The sequence below is a fragment of the Rhipicephalus sanguineus genome, chromosome 1, assembly GCF_013339695.2.
Source record: "Rhipicephalus sanguineus isolate Rsan-2018 chromosome 1, BIME_Rsan_1.4, whole genome shotgun sequence".
Taxonomy (NCBI): domain Eukaryota; kingdom Metazoa; phylum Arthropoda; class Arachnida; order Ixodida; family Ixodidae; genus Rhipicephalus; species Rhipicephalus sanguineus.
The window spans coordinates 289568108-289593806 of record NC_051176.1 but is presented as its reverse complement, the minus strand read 5'-3'; the positions used below and the strand labels follow the sequence as shown (position 1 = coordinate 289593806).

At 42.6% G+C, this 25699-nt stretch overlaps 1 protein-coding gene across 2 annotated transcripts; it reads right to left on the bottom strand.

Annotated features, from left to right (window-relative positions):
• Positions 1-561: 561 nt before the first annotated feature.
• LOC119379224 (uncharacterized) lies at positions 562-25384 on the bottom strand. Of its 2 annotated transcripts, none has more exons than XM_037648454.2 (10): positions 25087-25384; positions 23686-24617; positions 22348-22577; positions 19530-19668; positions 14845-14957; positions 9881-10134; positions 3049-4159; positions 2848-2989; positions 2682-2794; positions 562-1611 (listed from the first exon to the last, which is right to left on the bottom strand). In XM_037648454.2, the coding sequence occupies exons 1-10, from the start codon at positions 25271-25273 to the stop codon at positions 1560-1562; spliced, it is 3273 nt and encodes a 1090-aa protein (XP_037504382.1). In that variant the 5' UTR covers positions 25274-25384; the 3' UTR covers positions 562-1559. The 2 variants fall into 2 exon arrangements, with proteins under 2 accessions (XP_037504382.1, XP_037504383.1); XM_037648455.2 differs by having other exon boundaries at positions 562-1608; positions 25087-25383.
• Positions 25385-25699: the final 315 nt, after the last annotated feature.

Here is a 25699-nt window from a genome sequence, read left to right as displayed (position 1 = left end):
TGGTTTTTTTAAACCCATCAATTAGCAGTTTGACCTCTCCAGCAGCAGTGCTCAAGTTACAGAACCAATGTATAATGGAAATATGTTGCCTGATGTTATGCAATTATTTCACAAATTCGGTAGGTGCTGCTGTTGTCTGCAAACCTTTAATTACGATCCTGATAATTAACCAAAAATTTTTGGCATATTGCATATAGTAAGGTTGGCAGGTCAGTACGGTTGTGCATATAAATTGTGCTGCTTTCTCGAGGAAAATCCTAAATATTTCACTAAATGGCATGACTACTGTAAAAAACCCGAGTCATCAATGTTAAACACACTCAAAGCTTTCTGTTCACTAAATATTGCATATAGGCAAGTTGTTGGACATGTAAGCCAGATAGCATGACAAACAAAAACAAAAAAACACCAGCAGTATCTGTAGTGTAGCTTGTTTTATGGGATACTTCAGGCACTCGCGAGCTTTTCCTCCACGGTAAAGTATGGGTACCTGTTGGAGCATCTGGTGTTAATAAGGCTGACCAATATTTCTCTTGGCTCATGACATGAAACACTGCAAAGTTGAATAGAAATAAACTTTATTGTAGATAGGAATGTGCAACAGCACTATTTCTATGGTGTATTTCTTGGCACATGATGAATATTGCATTCAGAATGCTTCAGAACAATGACAAAGTGTATACTTCAGCACCCTGAAGTTGCAGAGGCATATAATTGGGTATATGAAGTTGGTCAGAGTGAAGATCCAAATTTGCTTCTTGCTTCCTGCTCTAAGTGAGCTCAACTACAGGCACGTGCATCAAGCATCTGCCATAGGCACACTATGTGTATTGTGTTAACAAAATTGCACAGCCCCCAGGAACTACAATGTAACGGGCTAAAACTCAAGAGGCAGTAAGATTCTACACATACGACTTCCTAGAATTTCATAAAACTTCTGCTTCGAACAGCAATGAAGCGCTAAATTTGGCTATGTTACAATGCTGCCTTTACAGCCTGAGGATTACATTAAGAGGCGGCTATAAAAAAAAAAGGACTAGCACAGTACCAAGTGCCCTGACAAAGTTAGACTAGTGCTACAGGGCATACGCTTTGTAAAGCAGCTGCATTTATTTGTGCTGACCTTGGCACTTCAAAGCTGGAGCCACAAAAGCAGACCCAACGAGACTACAGCGTAACAGAAAACAAGCTTCTCCTGCATTAAAACATTCCTCTATACACAGCACCAATTGCTGTTCCACCCACTACCTACCCAGATGTCGGATACGAAGGTGTTGCAATGCTATGCTGTGGACAGCACTTGGCACGATGCTCCACAGCCAGCTGCAATGTGACGTATAAGACTAGGATTAGCCCCAAGTTCCAATAAATTCTGTAGTTGTGCTATACATTCAGCTAAGACAGTGTGTCACTGCAGAAGGGCATATGCAGTGCAACTTCATAAGGAAATGGTAATACAGCTGGCCACATCATTAACTAATGTTGCTGGTGTTTCTTGATTCCGCCACAGCATGATTGTCAGAGGAAGTAAGAAATGATGTGCCTTCAGTGGTTGTCCCTCAGAGTCTTGGCTGTGCTGATGATTCAAGGATGATGTCATCTCGTTTTCTACTGGGAGAAGAGATGAAATACAATTAATATTTGCAATGATGAATTTATAGGTGTAGCTTTTGTATTTGCAGTGGTAAAGCTATGACACTTTTCCCTCACAAAGCAATGCTATTTTACTGCATTTTGAAAGAACACAGGGTGACCTGTACTTGGCAGCCATGCCTTCATGTCGAAATGGTGGGCACTGAAGCATGACAAAACTACTGGTTCGTTAAGCGACCATGCCTGGCTTAAATACATTTCGTTGTCTTTTTAGTTCATACATTGCTTTTTTTTCACATGAAGGTAAAAAATACTGCCACTGAAAACTCGAAGGTGAATATATTAAAGAAGTGTCTCTTTTAAACTCTGCATTTTCCCTTTACAGTGCTCATGGATTGAAACATGACAATTTACGGCTAAGTAATGCATTGTTTCCACAGTCTTGAGGTTATGTCATAGTGGCCTAATTTCAAATGGAACACTTGCATCAGAGACAGCATTACTTTTAGCAGCCAGATTCGTAGCAATACGACGCGGTTACCTCAAATGATTGTGCATACCAGCCGTTATACTAAAACTTTTGATGTTGCATTTCAATCCATGAGCACAGCACATTTGTAAAACAGAAGTGCACATATAAATATACACGAAAAATAAAAACCTGAACTTTGACCTATATCACAATAAAATTTGTCAATGAAATTGTTTATTTAAGGAGGTAAAACTTGCAAATGATCAACCAAAGCAGCAGGAATTGGACACAAGACAAAAAGGCACATACACACACGGGTGCCAGTGCATGTACATGCCTTTTTATGTGGGAGTTGGACATTAATTCCAAGTCCCTAACAGAAAAGTCGACATGAAGCATTCTGCCGTCAGCATGAAGACTGGCTGGAATCTCTGTTGTATCTGCCACACAACTGCACCACATATTCATACTTGTACATTCATATTGCCAAGCACAGTTTTTATTTAGTGTCAATAAAGTTGTTTCTCTTTCTCTCTAGTCAAGGGGTTGATGTTTTATACATACTGCAACACATTCTTCTGTGTAGTAGCAGAATGAAAACGGCAAGAAAACGCACCTCCAGAAGTTAATCAAGCGGTCCGCTTCTCTGAACCCCGACCTCATAGCTCCATGGACAGTTGAGTAGAAGTCCTTATCAGTAGCTTCCCCAGCAAAGAGAACAAGGGGCCACTGTAATAAATAATGTGAATATAGTACGACACCAGCACACAGCAGTTTAGTACCTCTACTCTGGTTACCCGATGCAGTGGGGCATCAGCCATTAGAGGTTCATAAAAGGTCTCCAGGAGGGTGTCTGAGGTGCCATATGGTAGCTGTCTGTTGCTATAACTTCCCAAAATGTAGGGGTTGGTGAACCAGTATGACCTGAAACAAGATTTAGAGGTAACGTAGCACAAGCTAAAGTCAGCATGAGTGCCACTCACCTGATTATGGACACGGGTTCAGGAATGTCTCGACCGAGGAACGTGGACAGGACATGGACACAGGCACTGAGGACTTCCTGGTCACTCAATGTCTCCATATGTTCAGCTGCCTTGCCACCAATCCAGCCCACAAGAACATTGGGATTTTCATACACAAGATCAAATCCAGATATACCCCGAACCCACCAATCTGGATTTGTTGCGTCTTCGGAGTCACCATCGAGCCACACTAACTGAAAACCTTCAGCTCCTGTGTCCCAAAAGGGCTGCTCAAAGATGAGAAATATTTTGTTTATAGTACCAAAGCCAATGCCTCGCAGTGCTTGACGCTTCTTTTCTGGAAGCTTTGGCTGGAACATGTCATTCAGATGCCGTTTCAGGTAGCCTGCAGACATAGTTAGGAGCAAATGCCTGCATGACATAATTTCACCGTCTTCACATTCTACAAATGGAATACTTTCCAAGACAGTCTCTTGTGAGTTGCTGATTGAGGAACGAGCCACTTTTGTGTACGAAGGAACTGCGCTGTTGTGCCAATAGATTCGCTTGACAGCCTTGTTGTAGCGGACGTTGGCTTCAGGAATATGCTCCAAGAGACTGTTTATAACGCTGGAAAAGCCATGCCGTAAGTTGATGTTCCAAACGCCAGGACATTCCTCAAACTCCTCGTAGCTTTTGAATGAGAGCTCATCCAGACTGTAGCAGGAGTTATCAATGACCTCGAAGCGCCAATACCAGTCATAAATGGCCCACTTGACCTTGACCATGTCGGCTGTATCGCTTTGCTGCTCAAGATGCTCAAGAAAGCGTGAACGCAAGTACTCTCCAACCGATATGGGCAACTCATTGAGCACAAACACTTCATGGTTTCCTTCAAGCCGAGGTCGCCGTCCCCCCAGTTCCTCCTTAATCTGGTTGAGCACAGTGATGACCTCGTCAACCAACTCTTGGGCTAACCGAGTTCCTTGCTCTGTGCAAAAAATACCACGGCCCTCAAGGGAATGGTGCCTCCGTGGGTCGGCCAACAGGTCTTTCGATAATGCATAACCATACAGGGGGTTTCCCTCCTCACCGTGGACCCACTGGGCGCCCAACTCCAGGACTCTGTTGTCTATATGTGAGAAAAGGCAAACAATGTCAATATTAGTAAGAATAATCAAGGCAGCTCAGGAGAGAAATAAGCAATCAAAGCAGGGATGTTACCCATCAACTTATAAATATGTGCTGTTATTCCAAGTAAATTTTCAAGGATGAATAAACTTAAAGCCATTACAATACTGCATATTTAAAATTCTATTGCTCTATCGCTAACTAAACAAAATTATGGCCATCACATTGCAGAAGTGAGCATGTTGCAAAAAAAAAAAATAACTATCATTAAAAATAGCCCCGCCACGGTGGTCTAGTGGTTATGGCGCTCGACTGCTGACCCGAAGGTCGCGGGATCGAATCCCGGCCGCGGCGGCTGCATTTTCGATGGAGGCGAAAATGTTTGAGGCTCGTGTACTTAGATTTAGGTGCACGTTAAAGAACCCCAGGTGGTCGAAATTTCCGGAGCCCTCCACTACGGCGTCTCTCATAATCATATCGTGGTTTTGGGACGTTAAACCCCAGATATTATTATTATTATTATTATCATTAAAAAATAATTAACATATAAATTATTTCTAAATAGATACTTTATGGATGGCCTATAGTACAGAATAAAAACAGCTGCTTGTTATTTCACACTTTTTAAAATTTTGTCATTGAAAAAAGGAACATTAATTTCCTTTCAGTGTACTTAAGAAATCAGATATTCTTCACCTAGTTGAGAAACAACTGAGAGGTTTAAAGGGGTACTGACACAAAAATTTTCAGTTTTTTTTTTCTGCGTCAAATGAAAGACCAAGTCCTCAAGAACCTATAAAATGTACCAGTAATCGTGAAAGCGCCCTGAAAAATTAATTGCAACATGTTCTTAAAAGTTTTGGTTCCTACTGTACCCTGACGTCACATGCTTACGCAAGATATCATGACGTTTCCACAGCCTCTCCGCTGCGTGGCTCCATTGGTGACGCACAAGCGGCCATTTTGTATGTTTTGGTGCCTGACGTCAACACAACTAGCCACACAGGCGTGTTAAGTCACCAGGATTGACACTGTAGTCTGACGTCATGCTTGCAATGTCAGCGTGTGTGCCATATAAAAATTGACTTTAATATCAAAATAAAATATCAGCACATCTGCTCAGCTTCACACTTGCTCAGAGCGGTATCTGTATACAGGAGATTTGTATGATGGAGTAAACTCAGCTTCGAAAATTGATGTCAGTACCCCTTTAAGAAATAATAGCTTTATTATTTGCTGTATTTCATCTTTAAAACTACCTTGAAGATATATTTTGGTAGCATGATTTAGAAAGGATAATTTTTCTGGATGCCGAATTTGGTCACAAAGTGAGAAAGATCAATTAGAATATTTTAAAGCATGCTACTTTGACCTGCCACAGTTGTTCAGTGACCTGGCACATATAAAACCCCTAGGTGGCCAGATTATTCCAGAGAACTCTGCTACAGTATCTCTAATACCAGACAGTTTCTTTCTGGCTTATTTCCCAAGCAATGGCAATAAATTAGAGGCTCTTGCTGCATATGTCTGGCCCTTCTTTTCTAGCTGACATTGCTCAGAAGTAATTGCTTCCAGCATTCTTCTATTTCCTCCAGTTTTAGAGCTGTCAAAAGCGTTTATCGGTGCTCGGAAGATGCCTGCCTTAGTTGCTTGCGCGACATGCTTCTTTACAGGCATCTATACTTCAGCTTCTTGAAAACTCTGTCGATGTTGTCTTCATCCTCGTTTAACTAAAGCCACCACCATTCTCAATGACAAAAGCTTACTCTTCAGGCACCTCCTTCTGTACTAAAGTACTGAATAATTTGTTTGCATTTTACGTCTGCATCCTGGAACAATGTGCAGGGAGCTCTGGCTTACTAAGGCATGCTCTTTTGTGAGGTCTTTGCTAAAGGCTGGACGACAGGCTTGCGCAATGATGGCTTGCCAGCACCAACCAGGGCCGCATGCTGATTGTAATCCAACTAGTATTCGCTAACTGTAATTCGATAGTAATCAACAAATATAACTTTCAGTATGAATTTGCGCATCAATGCAAACTCTGCACGACTGAAGATGTGCCATTTTTTTTGCGTGTGTGTTTCCTCCAAAACGAGTTTCTGCTTTAGTTTTGCCATTTTTCTAGGGCATTTTTTCCACTTGTTATGCTGTGGTATCGATAGACCTCTAATAATATGTGAAAAGTACTAGCTCTAGAATGAGGCCATTCATTCCACATGCAGCTTTTCTCGTGCTCTACAGCTGCATTGTGAAAACACTGTTCATGAGCTATTTCAACAGCAAGCGTGCACCACTGCCATGTGAAACATCAATTTTCTTCTTTTCTATGTGAAGGACTGCAACCATACTTGGTGAAGAGCTTTTTTTTATTAGTTGATGAATCAAGTACAACGCAAATTTAAAAGTGAGTTGTATTTTTGGCAGAAATCATGATTTTAGCTCGACCCTGAGTTTCCCACAAAACACAAAGTTTATGTAACCTTTTGTAAAATTTATGTCATTTGACATTCCACACTTAATGTATTTTAGCAGCAGCAATAATGATCCTTTTGAGTAAGATCAGAAATGCCAAAGGGATAGAGGTGTGGGGAAAATGCTTACATTAGTGTGCGACTCAACACCAACGTTAAGGATGGCTGCACTATGTGACACAAACTAGTCTTTTATAATAAGGAGAGGGAGTGAAATGCTAATGGTAATGCAAATGTATACGGCACCATCCAGATGTAAAAACGTTAAGTACTGACAGCCAAATCAATACAACCACACTTCACTTTGCCTAGCCGCGGAAAACATGACACATCTCGCCTTGATTTGAGGCCATACCCTTTTAAACAGGTGAATCAACAAGAACCTAGACACATGCAGTGGCGCCATCTTTATGTGGCTATTGCAAACATGAGCAAACTCTCTCACTAAGCCTTTCGCACTGCTAAATGAGAACTTTTCGAGAAAGCAGGGTCTGTTCATCATCAGTATGTGGCTGCCAAAGCCCCATTACACAAATTTAAAGCAAATATGAGCATTAGTGGGAAATACATAAGCTGAAAAGTGCCAACCAACGACTCGGAAGATCTGAAGTGGGCAGCTCTCACTCTGATAGGCACCACCACGTTGCCTCACGTAAGGCTCCCACTGCGTGCGTTGGCATTGAATGCTATATTCCCAAAATAGCATATGTACGTGAGAGCTCCAGCACCATTTATGTTCCGCACTTGCACAGTGTGGAGCCCACAACAGTAATGCTAATTCCTTGCATTTGCTGCAATACACTATACTAAAACTGTCTATTAATAAAAAGGCGCTGACATTAGTGTATGAACTATCCATATGCAATTCGAGGGCCATTTTCTATTCAGCAATGAACAAAACAAGTGAGGCGCTTTTTTTTTTTTCAAAAAGAGCCAAGTGCACTTTAATTGAAACTGAGAAAAACAGACTTTTTTGCTACTAACAATATGGTCGGGCCTGCTCGAACAATATTTTGCCAGTGTGTTCCTGCCCCATAAATACCTGAAAACTATATTGTGGCTAAAATCTATATAGCCCACTATCATCGGTACTCAGGAGTAAAATTTGTATTTGGCTCTTATAGATTGTAACATTTCATTTGGGCTTGAATTAGGTTGTAAAAGAAGTCTAAAATGATTCGAATGTATGGTTTAGCAATATTTTGCGATAAAATTAACATCATCCTTGTGCATCCATTGGTGCTGTCCTTCGTCGCATGGGCGTATGAGCGAGTCGCATGAGCGAGTGGTCCTTCCTGGCAAAAGGCACTTTTGGCAGTGTTTTCTTGTTCTTGGCATCTATTGAAGGCCTTGAAAAGTGCTCCAGCTGTTCTTCTTCTGAGCTCGTTTTATGCCATGCTGTTTTGGATCACTTCTTCAAGGAATAGATTGGTGCCCAATATCTTCATTTCATATGTCTTTGATTTCAAATATACCGTCCTGGAGCGAAAGAAGGACATGATACTGTAGTGCTAAACTCGAAAAGAAACACTAAGAAGCAAAAAGAAGTAGGAAAGTCGGCCTCTTACTCTTTATATTCGAGCTTTGCCCTACAACATCATGTCCTTTAGCAAGTGCCAACTCGCCCTAGAAAAACTAATTGTGGAACGTAAACACGATAGCAAAGCAACTAGGACACAAATGAAACAGATTGGATGAGACCAAGTTAGTTGTTTTGGCCACGATTGTTGACGTAGCGCTGGTTTAATGAACGAGGCTCAGTTTGATTAAACAAATGCAGGATTTGACTCATTTTTGATTAGAAACTGCATTTTGAGTTCACGTTACAATCAGAAATTGCCCCATTTTGATTCCAACTGTTTTAGAAGTTAAAGATACTTAGACGCACTTTACGCTCCCATGAAATCTAGCCCAGTTTCGGTTTCTGCGTTTGGCTCTTTATGAAAAAGAAAAAAAACGCCACAAGTCAGAGTTGTAACTTCACTCAGGAAAGAAAAGAGCTTCTCAGATTTGTAGCCAAGAAGGATTGTAGCTGTTAAGTATTGTCGTGTCACTGACGGCTTCTGGTGACACCATGAGTACATGAACACCAGTGATAGACTGTATCTATTTAATACAAACTCTTTAAGCTCACCTAAACATTTTCCTGTGGCCTGAAGAATACCATTTAACTATCTCATGCATGGGTGACCTCTTTTTCTTTTAGCTCGTACTTTGGTTAGTATTAAAACAATTTAAAGGGATCGACAACTGCCCAGAATATGAAATGAGTTGACTCCACTGATGTAAAGATTGTCCGTCGCACTGACTCAAACCAACCCTGTTTTTTTCGTGAGAGATGGATTTATATTTTTATTTCTTAATTGAAAGTCGCGAAAAATGACCTGTGGCGCCTCTGGCGGCAAAAACATGAATGATCCGATAAAGACGACCACGCAACCGTTGATTGCTGTACGCGGTCGCCGTTTTTTTTGTTAGTATTGAAATATTGTTTGTTTCTTTATATTAAAAGGTATTACTCCATAATAATGTACATATAGGCCTGCGTTAGTAGTATGCATTAAAGTGGCGCTGCCTTCGCGTGACGTAATGATCCCATGCTCGTCAGCGCGTCTTGAGCAACTTTTCAGCGTGCTCATGCAACCGTGCACGCAGCTTCCAGGTCGCTAAGATTTTGGAGCGACATAGTTTTGCTACCTACACTTCGTCTCAGAAATGACGCGCACTGCTACTCGGTGCGGCCGTGCACATGCACAGTTACGTTTTCGATTACTTGGTTTGGCTCGTGTATCGAGAGAGTAACGGCGCCAGGACAAGCCATCCATGACACAGGCGCAGGCAACCTCGGGCGCAGGCGCACACAACGCTGTACAAATAAAGGGAAGGTGCATAAAGCCACACATTTCATTGTAACAGCTTGCTATTTTCAAAAATGGTTGGAAAGCTCAAAATAAAGGTGGTTAAGCATAGTTACAGTAACTCCTGAGAAAGCAGAACAACGACAGCTTTCACAAGGGCTAGCGGCATCGCTTTCAATTCTCAGCGTTGCTGGAGCAAGCCTCCATGCGTGTTTGGAGCCTTTCAGATCGAAAAATACTGCTTATAAAATAACTACGTGCTTTTCGGATAAACCACTGCAGCTACAAACGCTACGAAGGGTGAGCTTCCTGTCGCGCCGTAAAAAACTGTGTCGAGAAAAATCAGTTGTCGGTCCCTTTAAGAGCAACAAAGAGTCTGCATGCAATCCTTACCACCATAGTAGTAAGATTGTATCCTTCCACCAGCCATCCTCTGAGCCTCCAAGACAACAAAATTAGTGTAGCCCTTCTGGGTGAGCTTGTATGCAGCAGAGAGACCAGCAGCACCAGCTCCCACAATTATGATGCGTGGATTTGAGCCAGCAGATGATGCATTCAATGCTGCAGAATTGAAGGGATCCGCTTTGACCAGAAGACTTTCTTCCTCGTCTGGTATGCAGCATGATTCTTGTCCTGTTCCAGCTTTGCTGCAACAGATAAGGATAAAAAAAAAACAGTTACAATTGTGAAGCCCTCAACTTTCAGCTTTTAAGCATTGCCAATGCTCTTAGAAGTCACTCTGTCACAGTACTATTAGGTATACCACTACAAGCCTTTGTGTAAGCATATACCATGCATCTGCTTTCAAGCAGAATAAGGACAAAGAGGGTGGAGCACAAAGAGTCGTTACCATTTGGAGCAGTTTTGTGTAGATACGAGCAAGTTGGGCCATTGAAGCAAATTGCATTCAGCGTGCTACCTTTGAATGGTGCACTGCATGGGCAGCCATATTTCCCAGCACAGGCCTGCTGTGTGGAGTCCTGGTCCAACTCAGGCCCATGGCTCAAAGCCCAATAACTGTGGCCAGGCCCTGCCTGAGACTGCAACTCAATAAACAGGCTTGTACTGGGCCTGCCAGAGGATCTCGGCAACAGAAATGCGATACGCAGACCACATGCCAGACCAGCACTTTTTGTTGCTTCATTGAAGAGTGTTGGATCATCACTGGAAAGCACATTCAGTCAAAATGCATCACAAAATCTCTCGCTTTCATTATTTGCCCCACAGTGTCAGCTCGGTGCCACCAGTGCTCAACCAGTGGCATAAAAACAGCCCTGCTCTCTGAATACTGCATCTCAATAGCTGCACACTACATTCCCTTAAAATGTCACTGCTTAGGCAGTTATATGTGAATAAATAATATGGCAGTGGCAACAAAACATTATGAAAAAACTTTTTCCAACAGAGCATTTGTGCAGTGGACATGAAATGGCTAATGGAAGCAAAAGCCGAGTTAAAAATTCTGGGCAAGACATTTAGTTAAGGCTCTTTGTGTACATTTATGTTGTGAATGCCTACACTTGCATAAGAGAATGTAGCAGTTACACCCAGAAGTGAATTACTGACAGCAGTAACGAGACCTTGGTTTGCAATCAAGTTTTTTGGCAGGGCTCTCAACAATGCATGGATGGAAACAACTTTATTGTTTTGGAAACAACTTTATTGAACAATGCATGGAGGTGATAGTGCGTTGCAGCATACAAGACAGTTGCTGCTGTGCAGCATGAACAGCATCCTAGCAGATATGAGGCATACAACAACGTTGCCATGATGACGAACACTGGTAATGGTGTTTCCGGCATTGCACCTCGGTGGTGCATGAAACGAGTCGGGACAGAAAATTGGTAAAACTGTCGGTGTTTAATGGCTCTAGATTTAACGTCCTTTTTTGTCCTTTCCAGTGGTACCGGTACCATGATGTGGTAAATACACAGCTGCTCACACCAGTAGTGGAAGCCGGAACAATGCCCTGGCTACGGCAGAGCAGACTGAATGGAGCATTAGGGTGGTGCTTCTTGCTCCAAACAGCATAGAGCGAAATGAAGCACCAGCTAGCCCAGTCTCATACTCTGCATGAGGATCACTTAGCGCGACTTGGATATCCTACATAAGCAGGCTGTGCATCTACATGGATACTGTAAGAGCACAACGGCAGTGACATGGCTCTTGCAAATAAGTAAAACCTCGGTTATACGAATCTCGCGGGATCACCAAAAATATTCGTATCATCCGAAATTCGTATCACCAGAAAGTGTGAAAACTTAGCATGCGACAAAGGAATGTTGGCGTACATTTTCATTTATTCTTCTTCAGAGCCGCAGCAAAGTCACGAACAGCTCTGAATAATTGCCAGTGAAGTTTTTAGACGTCAACAATCATACCCGCACTCTTATATATACGGCCTGTGCGCACGTGTGTAATTTTTGAACCAGGTGTGTTGTGACCCGCGACAGCTAGTAGCCCCTTCCAAATCTTAGTATGCTTTTCCGCATGACACCGGAGTACTGCGGCGAAAGTGACTTAAGGAGCGATTTGACGCGATAGATGAAGGCCAGAAAATTTCACAACCGCGGTCCTGCATTATTATTTTCTGATCGCGGTGGTGTTAGGGGTGTTTTTCGAGAGATTTACGGCAGTGCCCGCACAAGTGCGTCCCCAACAGTCGTGCTTGTTGACTTTGTGATGCCTAGCTCCTTCGCCAAGACCGTCCTTGTCTTCTTCGGGTCTTCGTCTACCTTTCGGTGTCTGATGCACGAGGTCATTGCTTGCATGGAAGACATGGCTTGTAATCTAAACGCGAAGGCACACGGAGGAGCATTAGGACCTCTAAGGTTCGCGCACACAACCTCGGAGGCTACGACGCGTCACTGTAGGTTTTCTGATTACTGTGTAAGAAAAGTATTTTTCTTACACCGTGATTCTGACCAATTAGCGGCGCGGCGCGCATGCCCGCGCTTGCGCTTCTGCGCCCGCACGTGCTTGGCGCGTCTTCCGCGACAGCGCGGACAGCACCTCTTCGTACCTGCGCGGTAGCGTACGTTTGTATCAAACGTCGCGGGGTGAAAATCTGTTCGAAACAACCGTACTCCATTACATTGCAGGCCAATTGGGCCTTGGCCGGGACCAAAGAACAATTCGTATCACCCCGAAATTCGTATGAGCCGCGATCGTATCACCGAGGTTTCACTGTAGCTCTTACAGCAAGAGAGAACTTGAATTCATATTTCAAAAGCACATACTTGCAGGACAATAATGAAGTGGAAAATGCACTGACATACCAACTCTGCCAAAACCACAACAAAGCATTTATCGAGTATAAATTTAGGCTCATAAAGAACATTGCAAATGCAGCTAGGGTCAAAGAAATCCGAGTACAGCATAAAGCCATTGTCAATGTGGTGCAATAACTGCAAAGCAGTAAAATGATGCAACTGCACTAAAGTATTTGTACAGAGAGCGATAAAATGTGCAACTGCAAAAGTGGTAACAGTCAGACGGTATCAAGAATGGCTTTTGGTGTACTTTTTCTTCAGCAAAAAAATATCTGTTTTTGTGGAAACAAACAAATTTTAACTTTTCTATGAAGAAAATAAACAAAACAGAATTAGAACAATTTCTTACTTTGTTTGCGAAGGTAATTATCAGCCACCTTCTCCAAACTGTGACTTGATCTCTGCAAAGACTGCCTTGAATTTATGCAGAGTACCAGCATGTGCTCAACAGCCAGACTTACTAGTGAACGGGCCTGGGCCCATCAAAAAAAACACTGTACATGGCCAGGCAAGGCCTGGGCTTTAGGTTAGCTCCAGGCCCATGCAGCACTCTACCTTGCGCCTGCAATACAAATGATGTCTAACAGCATTTGCATTTTAGGAACATAAACAGGGTGCTCAGTTTGCCCTGGAATAGATAGGCTCTAGCAACAATACTTATGCACTGAAAGTTGTTACATGCCAAATAGAGCATTTTACCACAAGAATTTTTCAGATCAGTTCATTACAAGCCGGGATAAAAAATGAACAGAGAACCCATATGCGGTTTTGAAACGTCAAATAATTTAATCAGACTTGGTATGTGACCGTATTTGATCTCATCCAATGCCTGACCAGACAAACTTTTGTTGAACTCTTGACTATGAATAAAAAATATTTTGAAGCAGCGCGAGATCATGATGTGAGGAGGCGAGCTTCACACCCTTGCTACTTGGCCTGTCTAGCTTTCGCCAGCCAAATTCCTTCCCTGTGTTCTCCCGTATCGAAGCCGGAGGATCACGTGATGCACATGCATCAGCACGTCACGATGTGTGTGCATGATGCACCTTCTTTCTTTCTGTGAGGTTTATGCCGCGCACTATGTATCCTCTGCAGCTGCGCGGTGCAGCACCAACACCTACGTAGATGCACTCAATGTCGGACGTCACCCCTCCATCTTGGAGTGCGGTGCCCACAAGAAGAAGGGAAAACAACATTCAGTTTGAAATTTGAGCTCTTGCCGCAGTGCATAGCATGTACGGTAACTCTTGGCACAATCGTGAGCATGGAAAGTAAGCACTGCACTTGTCAGCTTGATATGGCTGGATTTGAAACGGGTTCTTGGGGCCAGTTGGTGCATGGTGTGGCAAAAATTTGAAGGCACAAAGGAACAGGACAAGAAAAGACGGGATGGCACCAGTCCAGTCTTTTCTTGTCCTGGTTCCTTTATGCCTCCAAATTTTTGTCTGATATGGCTAGACCTGGTGAGGGACCATTTAAAGATCAAATCATCTGTCGGTAGCTGATCTTTTTTATATTTCATGAAAAATTATTTCAATGTAACACAAGTGCCTTTTCTTCACAATTTACACAAAGCTTTTCACAGTGTGCTTTCTTGAAGCTGCTTACCGCTTTGCCCCGCTCCCCTCTCCTTCCACCAAAAAGAAGCATGTTCAGCCTCCTTTTCTTTTTTTAAAAACAAAAGTATTGATATTATGGAATAAGCTGGGTACAGCACAAATTCAGCAGAGGCTGCTCTTATGAACAAGTGAAGATAATAACAGGTTTCTCTAACAGAAGGAGGGCCCTGCGTCTATGGCATGAGTTGTTTCTAAGGCAGACTGTACATTCTCTGTAAGAAAGAAGTGGATTTTCCCAGAAGAAAAATACTATGGAAATCAACCAGACACCCAAATTAAAGGAGGTCACATGTAAAATTTACCTCTTCGTACAAACCAGCCACAGTAATATGTTCTGCAGAACTCTGGTGGTCTACAAACTACAGTAACTATATGCAGGGCCACACACCATGCAATATGTTTGTGGAAGGCACGCCCATACCAGTGAAAATGCTATGTATGCAGATACAGAAGCAAATATACTCACAAGTAGAAGTCTGCAAGACGATCTGCCTCTCTGATGCCAGACTCATAGGCACCATGTACAGTTGAGTAGAAGTGGGGATGTGTTGCCTCACCAGCAAAGAATAACACTGGATACTGAAAACAACAAGATTTCATGTACTAACTTGAATGACTAATTTTCTAAAGTTTCAAAGCAATACAGGGGGCCTTGACGGATGATGTAGCAGAGTGCTTTGATTAATTATGGCCACCTCAAGTGTCTTAACCACTTAACAGCATGCACCCATCTACCCTGCGGCTCACTTGCCTGCCTCGCACATCTCATCCGTACAATCGTCTCAGCTATCAGCACATATTTGGCCAAACCATTTCACTGAATTCATCCACGTTGCCTCGTCATCAGCAGTTAACTCATCACCAGAGGTAAAGGGTCAACATGCACTCAAAGTGCAGTTAAGAAGTGTTTCTACGTCCCGCCTTCATTAAAATGTGGCTCAAGAGTGAACCCACAAGAGCCCTCACTCTCTACTGTGAACCCACAGTCAAGAGTGAACCCACAACCGTGTTCTAAACAGTAATATGCCACAGCCACTAAGCTATCATAAATATTTAACCGGACTCTTTTGATGGAGCATATTGGGCACGAGGCCCACCACTGGAGATGCGAGAGCTGCAATCGCTGTGACGTGCAGGGTTGGATCACGTGACCTCGCCTCGCTCTGGTGAAGGGAAGCGGACAACTGAATGCATTGTTCTTAACTGAAATTTCATGGCGTTTTCGCTTTTGAACAGCACTGTTTTGCTCTCACTTCTTGTGTGTGGACCCCCAGAGAGTACACAATCCAGAAAAAGGCAGTAAAAGTTATCGGCGGCATGGTACTTTTCTGCTCCGTGCCCCAGTGCACTATGTATGCGAAGGGGCCACGCGTGAGCTTTCACTTTTACTGCTACCCTGCCTTTCACGAGCATGATGCCGCTGTCACCTGTCTTTTTTATTGTTATTTCAAGCCTATGATGTTAAAATGGACACCGACCATGAATATTCACATAAAAGCAAGACGTTCCGGCTCCCACACGAGAACCTCCTTCACAGTGAAAAATGAATGCGCAAACAGTCCAGTTATATATGTTTTAAAATATGACGTAGGCAACGTCATATTTTGGCAGAGTTCGTATGTCAGTGCATTTTCCACTTCATTATTGTCCTGCAAGTATGTGCTTTTAAAATATGAATTCAAGTTCTCTCTCGCTGTAAGAGCTACAGTGAAACCTCGGTGATACGATCACGGCTCATACAAATTTCGGGGTGATACGAATTGTTCTTTCGTCCCAGCCAAGGCCCATTGGCCTGCAATGTAATGGAGTACGGTTGTTGAAAGGATGAGAAAGGTTGCAGCTGCACGAATCTCTAAGCGTGCTGGATTGCTTGGCCCAAATCGAAGAAACTGCTTTCGTCGTGCTTCATAGGGCTATGTGTACTAGACAGGAATGTAAATTTGCCCATGCTTGTCGTGTCAAACGCGGTCCGTTTTTATATGCAAACCTACAATGAATGAAGTTGCACAATTGCACGTATTTCTTGCAGCAAAAATGTTTCTTTGCAGCAAGCACGCGCTAAAGCCCATTCGACGCACAATGATTCATTACCTTTTACAAAAGCAGCGCGCTCACCCCCCTGGTTTCCATATCGGCGGCCATAGCAGACGACGCTGGCAGTCAGGGTGCTGCTTAAGGCGTTATGGGGAACGCAACATTTTTTTCTGAGCAGTTATTTAGCATTTTGTACAGTCAGTGGCGAAGCCGCAGCAGTACTTTACTATCTTCATCAAAGTGAAGTACAACAATAATAATAAAAAAGCAGACGCGCCGGCAGTCAGGGTGCTGCTTAAGGCATTATGGGGAACGCAACATTTTTTTCTGAGCAGTTATTTAGCATTTTGTACAGTCAGTGGCGAAGCCGCAGCAGTACTTTACTATCTTCATCAAAGTGAAGTACAACAATAATAATAAAAAAGCAGACGCGAAAGCGGCTGCGGGCTGAGCGGGAGAGGGCTGGTGGAGCAATCCAACCTTGCACGTCACAGGGATGCCTCTGCATGGCGGCGCCACGGTATGTCCTCGCGCCCAATACTACATTCAACAAGGTGATTAAACTTAATTAAGACGTTGTCTTATGTTACATTATAGATACATCTTACCTAAGCATGGCTCAAACATTGCTTTGCTTGAAAGTATATGCTGTGGACCAGTTACAGTTGGAAACTTAATATAGCACATAATTTTTAATTCGGTACTGTTTATATGTGTAGTAGTGTGAAATTTATCACCATCATCACCAGCCACTTCTAAGCCCACTGCAGAACAAAGACTTCTCCCAATGATCTCCAATTTACCCTGTCCTGAGCAAGCTGATTCCATTTTATGCTCGTGAATTTCTTAATTTCCTCACCTCACCTAACTCTCTGCTGTCCTCAGCTGCGTTTCCCATCCCTTAGTACCCATTCTGTTGCTCTGATAGATCAATGGTTATCTGTCCTATGCATTATGTGGCCTGCCCAGGTCCATTTTTTTCTCTTCATGTGAACTAGGATGTCGGCAATCCCGATTCGTTCTCTGACCCCTATTGTTACACATTTTATTTCCCATTCCATCACATGCTGCGTGTTTCCTAACTTTATCTCAAGTTTGTTTGCTACACTCCAAATTTCTGCACCATGTGTCAGTACTCGTAAAATACTGGACTGGCCTGAACAAAACTTTATTCAGAACCTGCAGATTGACGACCTGGCCTAGGCTACCCGGATGCTCGCGGCAAGGTTTAGCCTTTCCACTGTTTCCTGGGCCTGCTGGATGGCCCAAACTTGGTCTTCTAATTCTGAGCTAGCCAGAGTGTCGCCCCAAGGTGCTTCAAGGACGTACGGGTTTTTATGATCGAAGGGCTTTGTAGTGTGTGTGCACTTCCAAAGGATGTGTTCTATGTCTGTGTATTTGTGTTTACATAAAATATGATTCTACACTTTTCGCTCTAGCAACAGTGCTAAGTTGCTGCTCATGATTAGGGAATGTTTAACATATGTGGTAGAGCCCATCCTTACTCTTGAGTGAATTTCCTGAGCAAAAGTAGGCTCCCCTGTTAGTAATTGACATAGAAATACATACTCTTGCACAAATTCTAGGGGCTGGTTGCTAATCACGAACTCTTGTCCTCTCACCAAGCTATTGAGCATTATATTTGTCTCATGCATATTTACCTTGAGCCATAAGTTTTTCTCGGTTTGTTTTAAATCATTTTTTACAAATATAGTATGAACTAATATATAATAAGCTGTTCAAGCTGTATGAAAGTGCATGCAACTTAGGAGACAGAACATGCAAGATTGTGACAAAACAGATGCTGAGGGGTTTCACAGTTTAGGTGGAGGATGTAGTTTGCTTGGACATACGATACAAAGAGAGGCACATTCCCCTTTCCACAATAGCTACTGTACCTAACTATCATGCAATTCATTAACAAACACTTAGTTCTGGGTCTAGAATTTTTCAGCACATAGTTAAACCAGGATCATGCAATTTTAAGAAACTAAGTGTAAAGACAGAAAGATTTTGTTTTCTGTTATTCATTGTTTTGTTTTCAACTAATTCTACCATGATAGTAATTGAATAATATGTATGTGCATACAGAATCTGCATTACAAGTTGTACGAGGCATATCCCTATATCCAATTACATTGCAGAAGAAGAATGGAGGGAAAAGAGGGCGAGAACTTTTTAACTATGAGGTTTCAAGCTTTGAAGCTGCCCACTAGAGACACGATAGTGTAAGGTTGTATGTGACCATGGTGCACAGAATCAAGCCCATGACCTCATATTCAGCAGCAGTAGAAGAGAGAATAATGGTTTAATGATGAGGACAAAGAGTAGATACACTTTTTTCATGTGCACGAAGTCTAAAAACAAGCTATGTGTTGACAAGATAAACAGCTACAATGCAGCCCTTGCAGGTTTTCACTGGCATAAGTGACCTGAGAACTGTACTGAAAGCAACACTAAGGCTTGACGTGCGTGCGTGCGTGCATGCGTGTGTGTGTGTGTGTTTGACACGTGACTGACCACCACCCACTCTGCTACCATTGTGGAGAAGCTGGTCATACCCAGCACCTCCACCAGATGTCATGGGGTTGTGACGTCGACGAAGGAAGCAGCCGGCGTGTCTAAGATGAAACTCCTTTATTTGGCCGAGCTTGTGGCCGGGAAAAGAAAAGTCAAACTACAGGAATACACTCTGTACACTGACGAACAGAGTGTCGGCCGTCGAAAAACTGACAAGCGGTCAAGCGCGTCGGCTTTTATACAGGCGCTATCGAACTTTCCAGTGGTATCGCTGGTTGTTGCGCAATCTCTAGAATAAGCTCAAGTGTTTGCGTCTTGTGCGCAATCTTAACAAAATGATCTACAATAATCGCGAAGCTTCTTGAACAATGAGGATCGGTTTGCGCTGAACGTTGCTGACAGCTTTTGTGGGCGAAAACCGAATAGAGCAAAAGTGATAATAAGAAATGCACGTGGCAATATAAAGGGCATTAAAAGACCACTGTTCATTTGGCTAAATTAGTACAATTTCCGATATATGAGTTCTATTATACTCACAATTAAATGCAAATATATCACCACAGTTACTTGCCTAAACCAGCTTTCAGAAGTACATACCGTAACTTCTGTTCCACAGTGCACCACAGGCTCACATATTGGGTCAGCCAAGTCTCGAGGCAAAGCACCTGTTGTATCACAAGCCACTGAGATGTACGAGTAAGAACCCCTTGCATAAGGATCAGAGTGCCATTTGCTCCTGGAAAAGAAGTACAGTGGGAGAAGTGCCACTATGAGCTTTGCCCTCGAACTAAATCTAGACACAAAAGGCCTCGCAGTCATTGACCTTTCGTTCAACAAACACTGACAAAGTATTTAATCAAAGAAACCCCAACAGTTAGTGACAGGTTGTTCCCCCAAGCATTGACAGTAGGCTATTATATATGCTCAGAAGCGCTACCGACATGACAATACGGCATATTTACTGTAATTCATGCGCAGTAAGGGTAGAAGGTACCCACTAAATGGACAAGCTCGAGCACTGCCTGACTACAATTCCGGCAATCCCCCATGTCCACTAGTTTTTAATTAAGAAGAAAAAAGCTATTCTAGTTTTATTAGGTAAATAATCACAAAATGATTTGTTATGCAACTAACATTCATCTTTTTAAGTAACTCTAATGAGATGGTGGAACTGCACAAGCTGCCACAGCTAATCTTCCTGCACTGAATAAGCAGGAGCTCCAATGGTTGCATAGCATTGCAAGAGGCAGGAGGGATTGGTCATGGCCAAAAGTGTGTGAAAGTTCTCCCCCCACCACCTTTTTAAAAGCCAATACTGCAAACAGTTCACTGGAGGATGCTTATGAGGTGCAACCGGAGAATCTGAAGCCTGTAACACATCCAAATTTCCAACAATAACACACTACTTAGATTGCCACACCTTGACCATGACATGCCCCAATTATGATAAACATGAATGGAAGTTGAACTTATGAGCTGTGTGACAGGTGGCATGAAAGTGGTACCAAACATTATTTGTGAATATCCACCTGTTTGACTGTTTTGTTCATTGATGGCACTGTTAATATGTTGCTGTAAATGCCAAAAAAGGGACCAAGGATCTCATGCTGTCAAGTAATGATGTTTCTCCTTGGCCCCTTTCACAGCATGCAACTGTTTTGCCATAAAGAACAAATAAATTGAATGACTGAGTGGAAACAAGCTGAATGAAATGTTTGTCAGTGGCTCCTATGCAATGAAAACATTAAGCTATGTCAGTCAGTGTTTAAGCACTTAATGCATGTGTCAACACTGAAAAGTGAGTCCTAATTCTTTAACTTAATGACATCTAGATCATGTGCAGATCCATGGGGGATGTCCAGATGACCTGACCCCTGCCCATCCTTCTTTAAATTTTTTTGCACAATGCCAGCATAGGCATGTGACAAAAGTCCTTCCCACTTGTAACTGCTCTTTTGCTATGAGGAGACAAGAAAGGTTTAATGATCAATGAGGAGAAACAGCCACATGTAAATAAGGGGGAAAGGCAGACACAGTGCGTCTCGCTGCCCCCACCACCACTAAAATGCTGATATGTAGCGAATCCTTCCAGCATGCCTGTTTAATGCTTGTAGAATGCATGTGAGAGTGGGCTTCTCACTTGAACTTATATTTATGATTACTGATCACAAGCATCCACGCAGTCATCATCTCAAAGTCAGACCCCTCCTTGAAAAGAAACCCCAGTCCCACCTCACCTAGCGTAATCTAGAATGCAAACAAATTTAGAATCAATAAAGATTTTCAAATGTGAAGTGTACAGACCATAAACAAATATTTTTTAAAGCATCCCCTCAACCTAAAGCTATAGCTTTGCAACAAAATTAAGAAATGTTGTTAAGCATACCTTAACCTTTGTTTTTTACATTGCTTTCAACAACACAAGTTCTCTTTCTTTTCTTTTAAATTTTTCATATTTGCCATTACATTTTGCAAAGGCCTTCACTCTGTTGAATCTTACAAGTTGTTAAGGTGTTATCAAAACAATGTTCAGCAAACACCGATGTTACCAGTGTACAGTTTCGAAAGAAACAGGCGTGAATGTAAGTTTTTCAAGGTGGGAGGTGTATAATTTTGCGATTTTGAGATAGCAATTGATGATGATGACTGCAGCAATGATTACGATCCATAATAATAATAATTAATTTAATTGCACCCCTGTGAGCATTCTAAACACACAGTAACATCTGGGAAGAAGGACTTTACAAGTCTGTAACATGCCATATGGTGGTATCATACACGAAAGTTTTAAAGGGGTACTGACACAAAAATTTTGGCCTCACGTTTTTTCTGCTGCAGTGTGTTGCTGGGGGCCTGTTAGTCATAACATGGCACATCGCTTGCTGCTGCGCGTGACAGATAATTAATTACAGGCTCCTCATTACCGACCAGTGTCAGTTTCAGTTTCAAAAACGAGAAGTCTCCAGGTGCAATTATCACCACTTAGCGTGTGCAGCGCTCGATCACGTCAGCACACAGAACTGCAACACACTTCCGCGCGGTTCACAAGCAGCCGCTGAGAAGTAGGCTGCTGGAGCGAATGCGGCAAATAAAATGATGGCTATGACGTCATCATAACTTGTTGCAGCGTGGTCAGGTGAGGGAAGTAGGGGGGTCACCGAGGGTCACCTTTGAGGGTGTCAATAGTGCGAGGGTGTTGATCGCTCATGTCGATCGCTCAACTTCAAAATTCATTTAAAATACCTTCAAAGCTATATTCGCTGTTGATATTTTGCAGATGATATACACGTTCATGAGAATCGATCCCGCAGGCTATCTCGGCCGTGAAATTTGTGTCAGTACGCCTTTAAGGACGCCCTGTTGTGCATGGATACAAGTTATTCACTATAGTCACTGCAAATACAGTGTTACATACCGCTCTACCTCGCATGGTAAAGGCAGGTCCTTTTTTCCAAGAACCTGGACAAGGACGTTGTGGCAACCAATGCGGACATCGTCATCACTTAGTGTTTCCATATACTTGGCTCCTTCCCCAGTTATCCACGCACACAGCAGATCTTGATGGTTACGTACAGCATTGAATCGTCCAATATATCTGAACCAAGAAGTATTCAGCTGGCTGTGTGTTACCCATGAGGACATGTCCTGAAACAAATTCAGAAATGCATGAAATGAAAATGTACATGCAAATGGCAGAATAAAATCCTCCATTTTCGGCAGGAAATTTAACAGGTATGTAGTCATGTTCATGCATTTTTGTTAAATATTTATTTTTTCATTGCTCTTAAAAACCAGGAAACTTTTCTTAGAGATCTACATAAGCAGGTGAAGTGGCCTTCACACAGCTGTGTACAACCTCTAGCATACCTGTCCATAGCAGCACAGCATTTGCATGCTGTTCCAAGCAAGAAAGCAATCTTGTGTTGTAATGAACAAGCTGTGTAATGAAGATGAAATAATTGTGTGCTGATGCATCCACAGCCATTTACAAATAAGAAACAAGGGCTTCGCCAAAATTCCAATATATCCTGCCAGGTGTCAACTACTTTGACCTTTTGTATATCACTAGCCTGCTCTAGACAAACGTTGTGATAACACACATTTGAGAGGGTCATTTATAATATAAAAGGCAATGCTCCAATTTTTACCAAGATTTGCAAATGCAGGTAACCCCCCACCCCACAAATTTTAGTTTTTACTGCAATTCTAGTACATATCAGCAATTCTAGTACAGATGCCATCACTAGTTATACTTGAGAGTGTTCTTCAGATGTATCACTCTGCCTTTAGAGAGGGATAAATAGTGAGCAAGTGATGTCCCATGAAGTTTTAAAAAATACAAAGAAGGTTTGTTACTTTTGCACAATACAGTTCATTATGCAACATATACATCAAATTTTGTCATACACAAATGGGACAGCATGTACAGTCACAACATAAGCTAGCATGCTATAGAAAGTGCCTTGGGATTCCAGTGAAGAAGCATTCAAGGCACTCTTTAACTATTCCAAGCTGTTAGGAAGTCATTGTGTTGGCCTGATAACGCTACAACCACTCTGGCCTAAGTTTCTATGGACACTATAAAAAGTAGCAAATTTGCTTAAAATGACAGAACATTGACCTACTTGGTAGAGATTCATTGTAGAAGAAAATAAGGCATGCAAACACAGACACAACAGAAGAGAAATGGACAACATAAACACAATACGCATTTACAAAATGGCACAGTCAAAGAAGTGAAAAGCAGGCTTACATCCCCTTCCACTTTGTTCCCACAGTGGTTGAAACCATCGAGCCACAGTACTTGGAACACATCACCAGCCTTCCAGAAAGGCACACTGTACTTGAGGAATACTTTGTCAACAGCACCAAATCCTAGTGACCTAATGGCCAGCATTTTCTTCTCAGGCAGTGGTGGCTCAAACATATGTGTAGCATGTGCTTTGAGGCAGCCCAGTGGCAGAGTGACTATTACGTGGTCTGCCTTGTAAACTGAGCCATCTTCACATTTCACAGTGATCACCGGCTTGTTGCTACCTAAAGGAACAGCTGCAAAAGACGTCTTCAGGTGACTCTGTGGCCTCTCATTCATAATGCAGGTGTTTGGCGAAAGGGGTGCTACAGAGGTGGTCACACTAGTCACACATTTGTTAAGCTGTAGCCACTCAGAAGGAAAGCCTTGCAAAATAACATCCACAAACTTTCCATATCCGTGCTTCAGCTCAGTCACAATGTTCCCATCACATTCACGGTATTGCCCAAAAAACTGAGCAGAGACATCTGTGAGGGAGCTGCATCCCTGAATTTCTTGCTGAAGCCGTACTGCCCAGTCGTAGCATGCCTCAACAAGTGGAACCTTGTCACTGCCCAAACTGTTTTTGTTGATGTAGTCAAGGAGACTGTGACGCAAGAAGTGACCAAGTGACTTCTGAAAGACACCCGGCATATCATCCCGACTGCCATTTGTTGACATCTTCTGGCATCTGTCCAGTGCTTCTAAAACATGGGAACTGACTTCTGTGGCCACACTGGATTGCTCTTCGGTCAGCTGAGGCCAAACATAGAACTGCTCCAGATAGTATGGACAGTCGTGATCCACCAAACCATTTTCGTTTGCGACTTGGAAAACTGCATTTCCATCCTGTCCATGAATCCACTGGGCACCACATTCGATATAGCTATCCCCTATACAACAGCAAGGAAACATAATAATAATTAGCATATACGACCAATGTACAAAATAAACATAGGCCTTTCACAAGAACAAATATGAAAGACAAATCACTCTATCAAGTCGCGGAAGCACATAAAATTGTAAGCTAACTGTTAATGAGTCAAATAAAGTGCGAGGGAGTACAACATATATCTGAAGCATTATGCTCGTGCACTGGAAAACGAATAGGATATTTTATCAACGACACAGCACAGTTTCGCAGATATCACGTCTGCCAAGGTTATTTTGCAGTAATAGGCGCCTGTACGCAGTTGACATACTATGAGAGGGCGTGTCACAAGCTCGTGTAGCGAGAGATCACACCGCCAATATTTTTCAAGCTGCATGCAGCAAGCACTCCCGTACGCCCTCTTCTATAGATTTTGCCTGGAACCTACATTTTTAAAATACGATCAACTATATCTAGAGTACAAGGCTCACCGAAAGGTTTTGAAAACGTTCGACCGCCTGGTCTGTCTCTGGCTTCCAGGATCGTGATATTTCTAAATCCATGCGCGCAAAGACGATTCGCAGCTGTCAGCCCAGCAACACCACCACCTATGATCAAAACTTTAGCACTGATTTCACTACGACCGCCAACTATCAAGAGCTCTTCCGAAGAAGCCATTCTGGCCTCTGTCGGCTACTAACATCCTCTGTAAGATACTGCGATAACCATCAGCAGCCGCCGTCTCTGCAAGTGTATTTCTACGTATTTCCTATATTTCGTATTTACCATTAGAAAAAATAAATAAATAAAGCACTCATGGTGGCCAACCAGACTGGAAGAACGTGGTTTTAGCAAAAACCTGCGTCATAGGTTCGTTTTTACTGTCGTTCAAGAATAAAAGCCCTCGAATTTTCTGCTACACACTATCCGTATTGGATGTAGTATGATCATACAGGATGCTTTTTTTAGTCAAGACAATAGATTTTCTTATAAAAACGCTATGACAGTCCGCAGGAGCCTGTCGTCTTCGCACACGAACTCTAAAAGTCGAGGCGAAAATACTCTGCCGCGCCTGAAGTTGTGTCGAAATGATTAACTGACAAG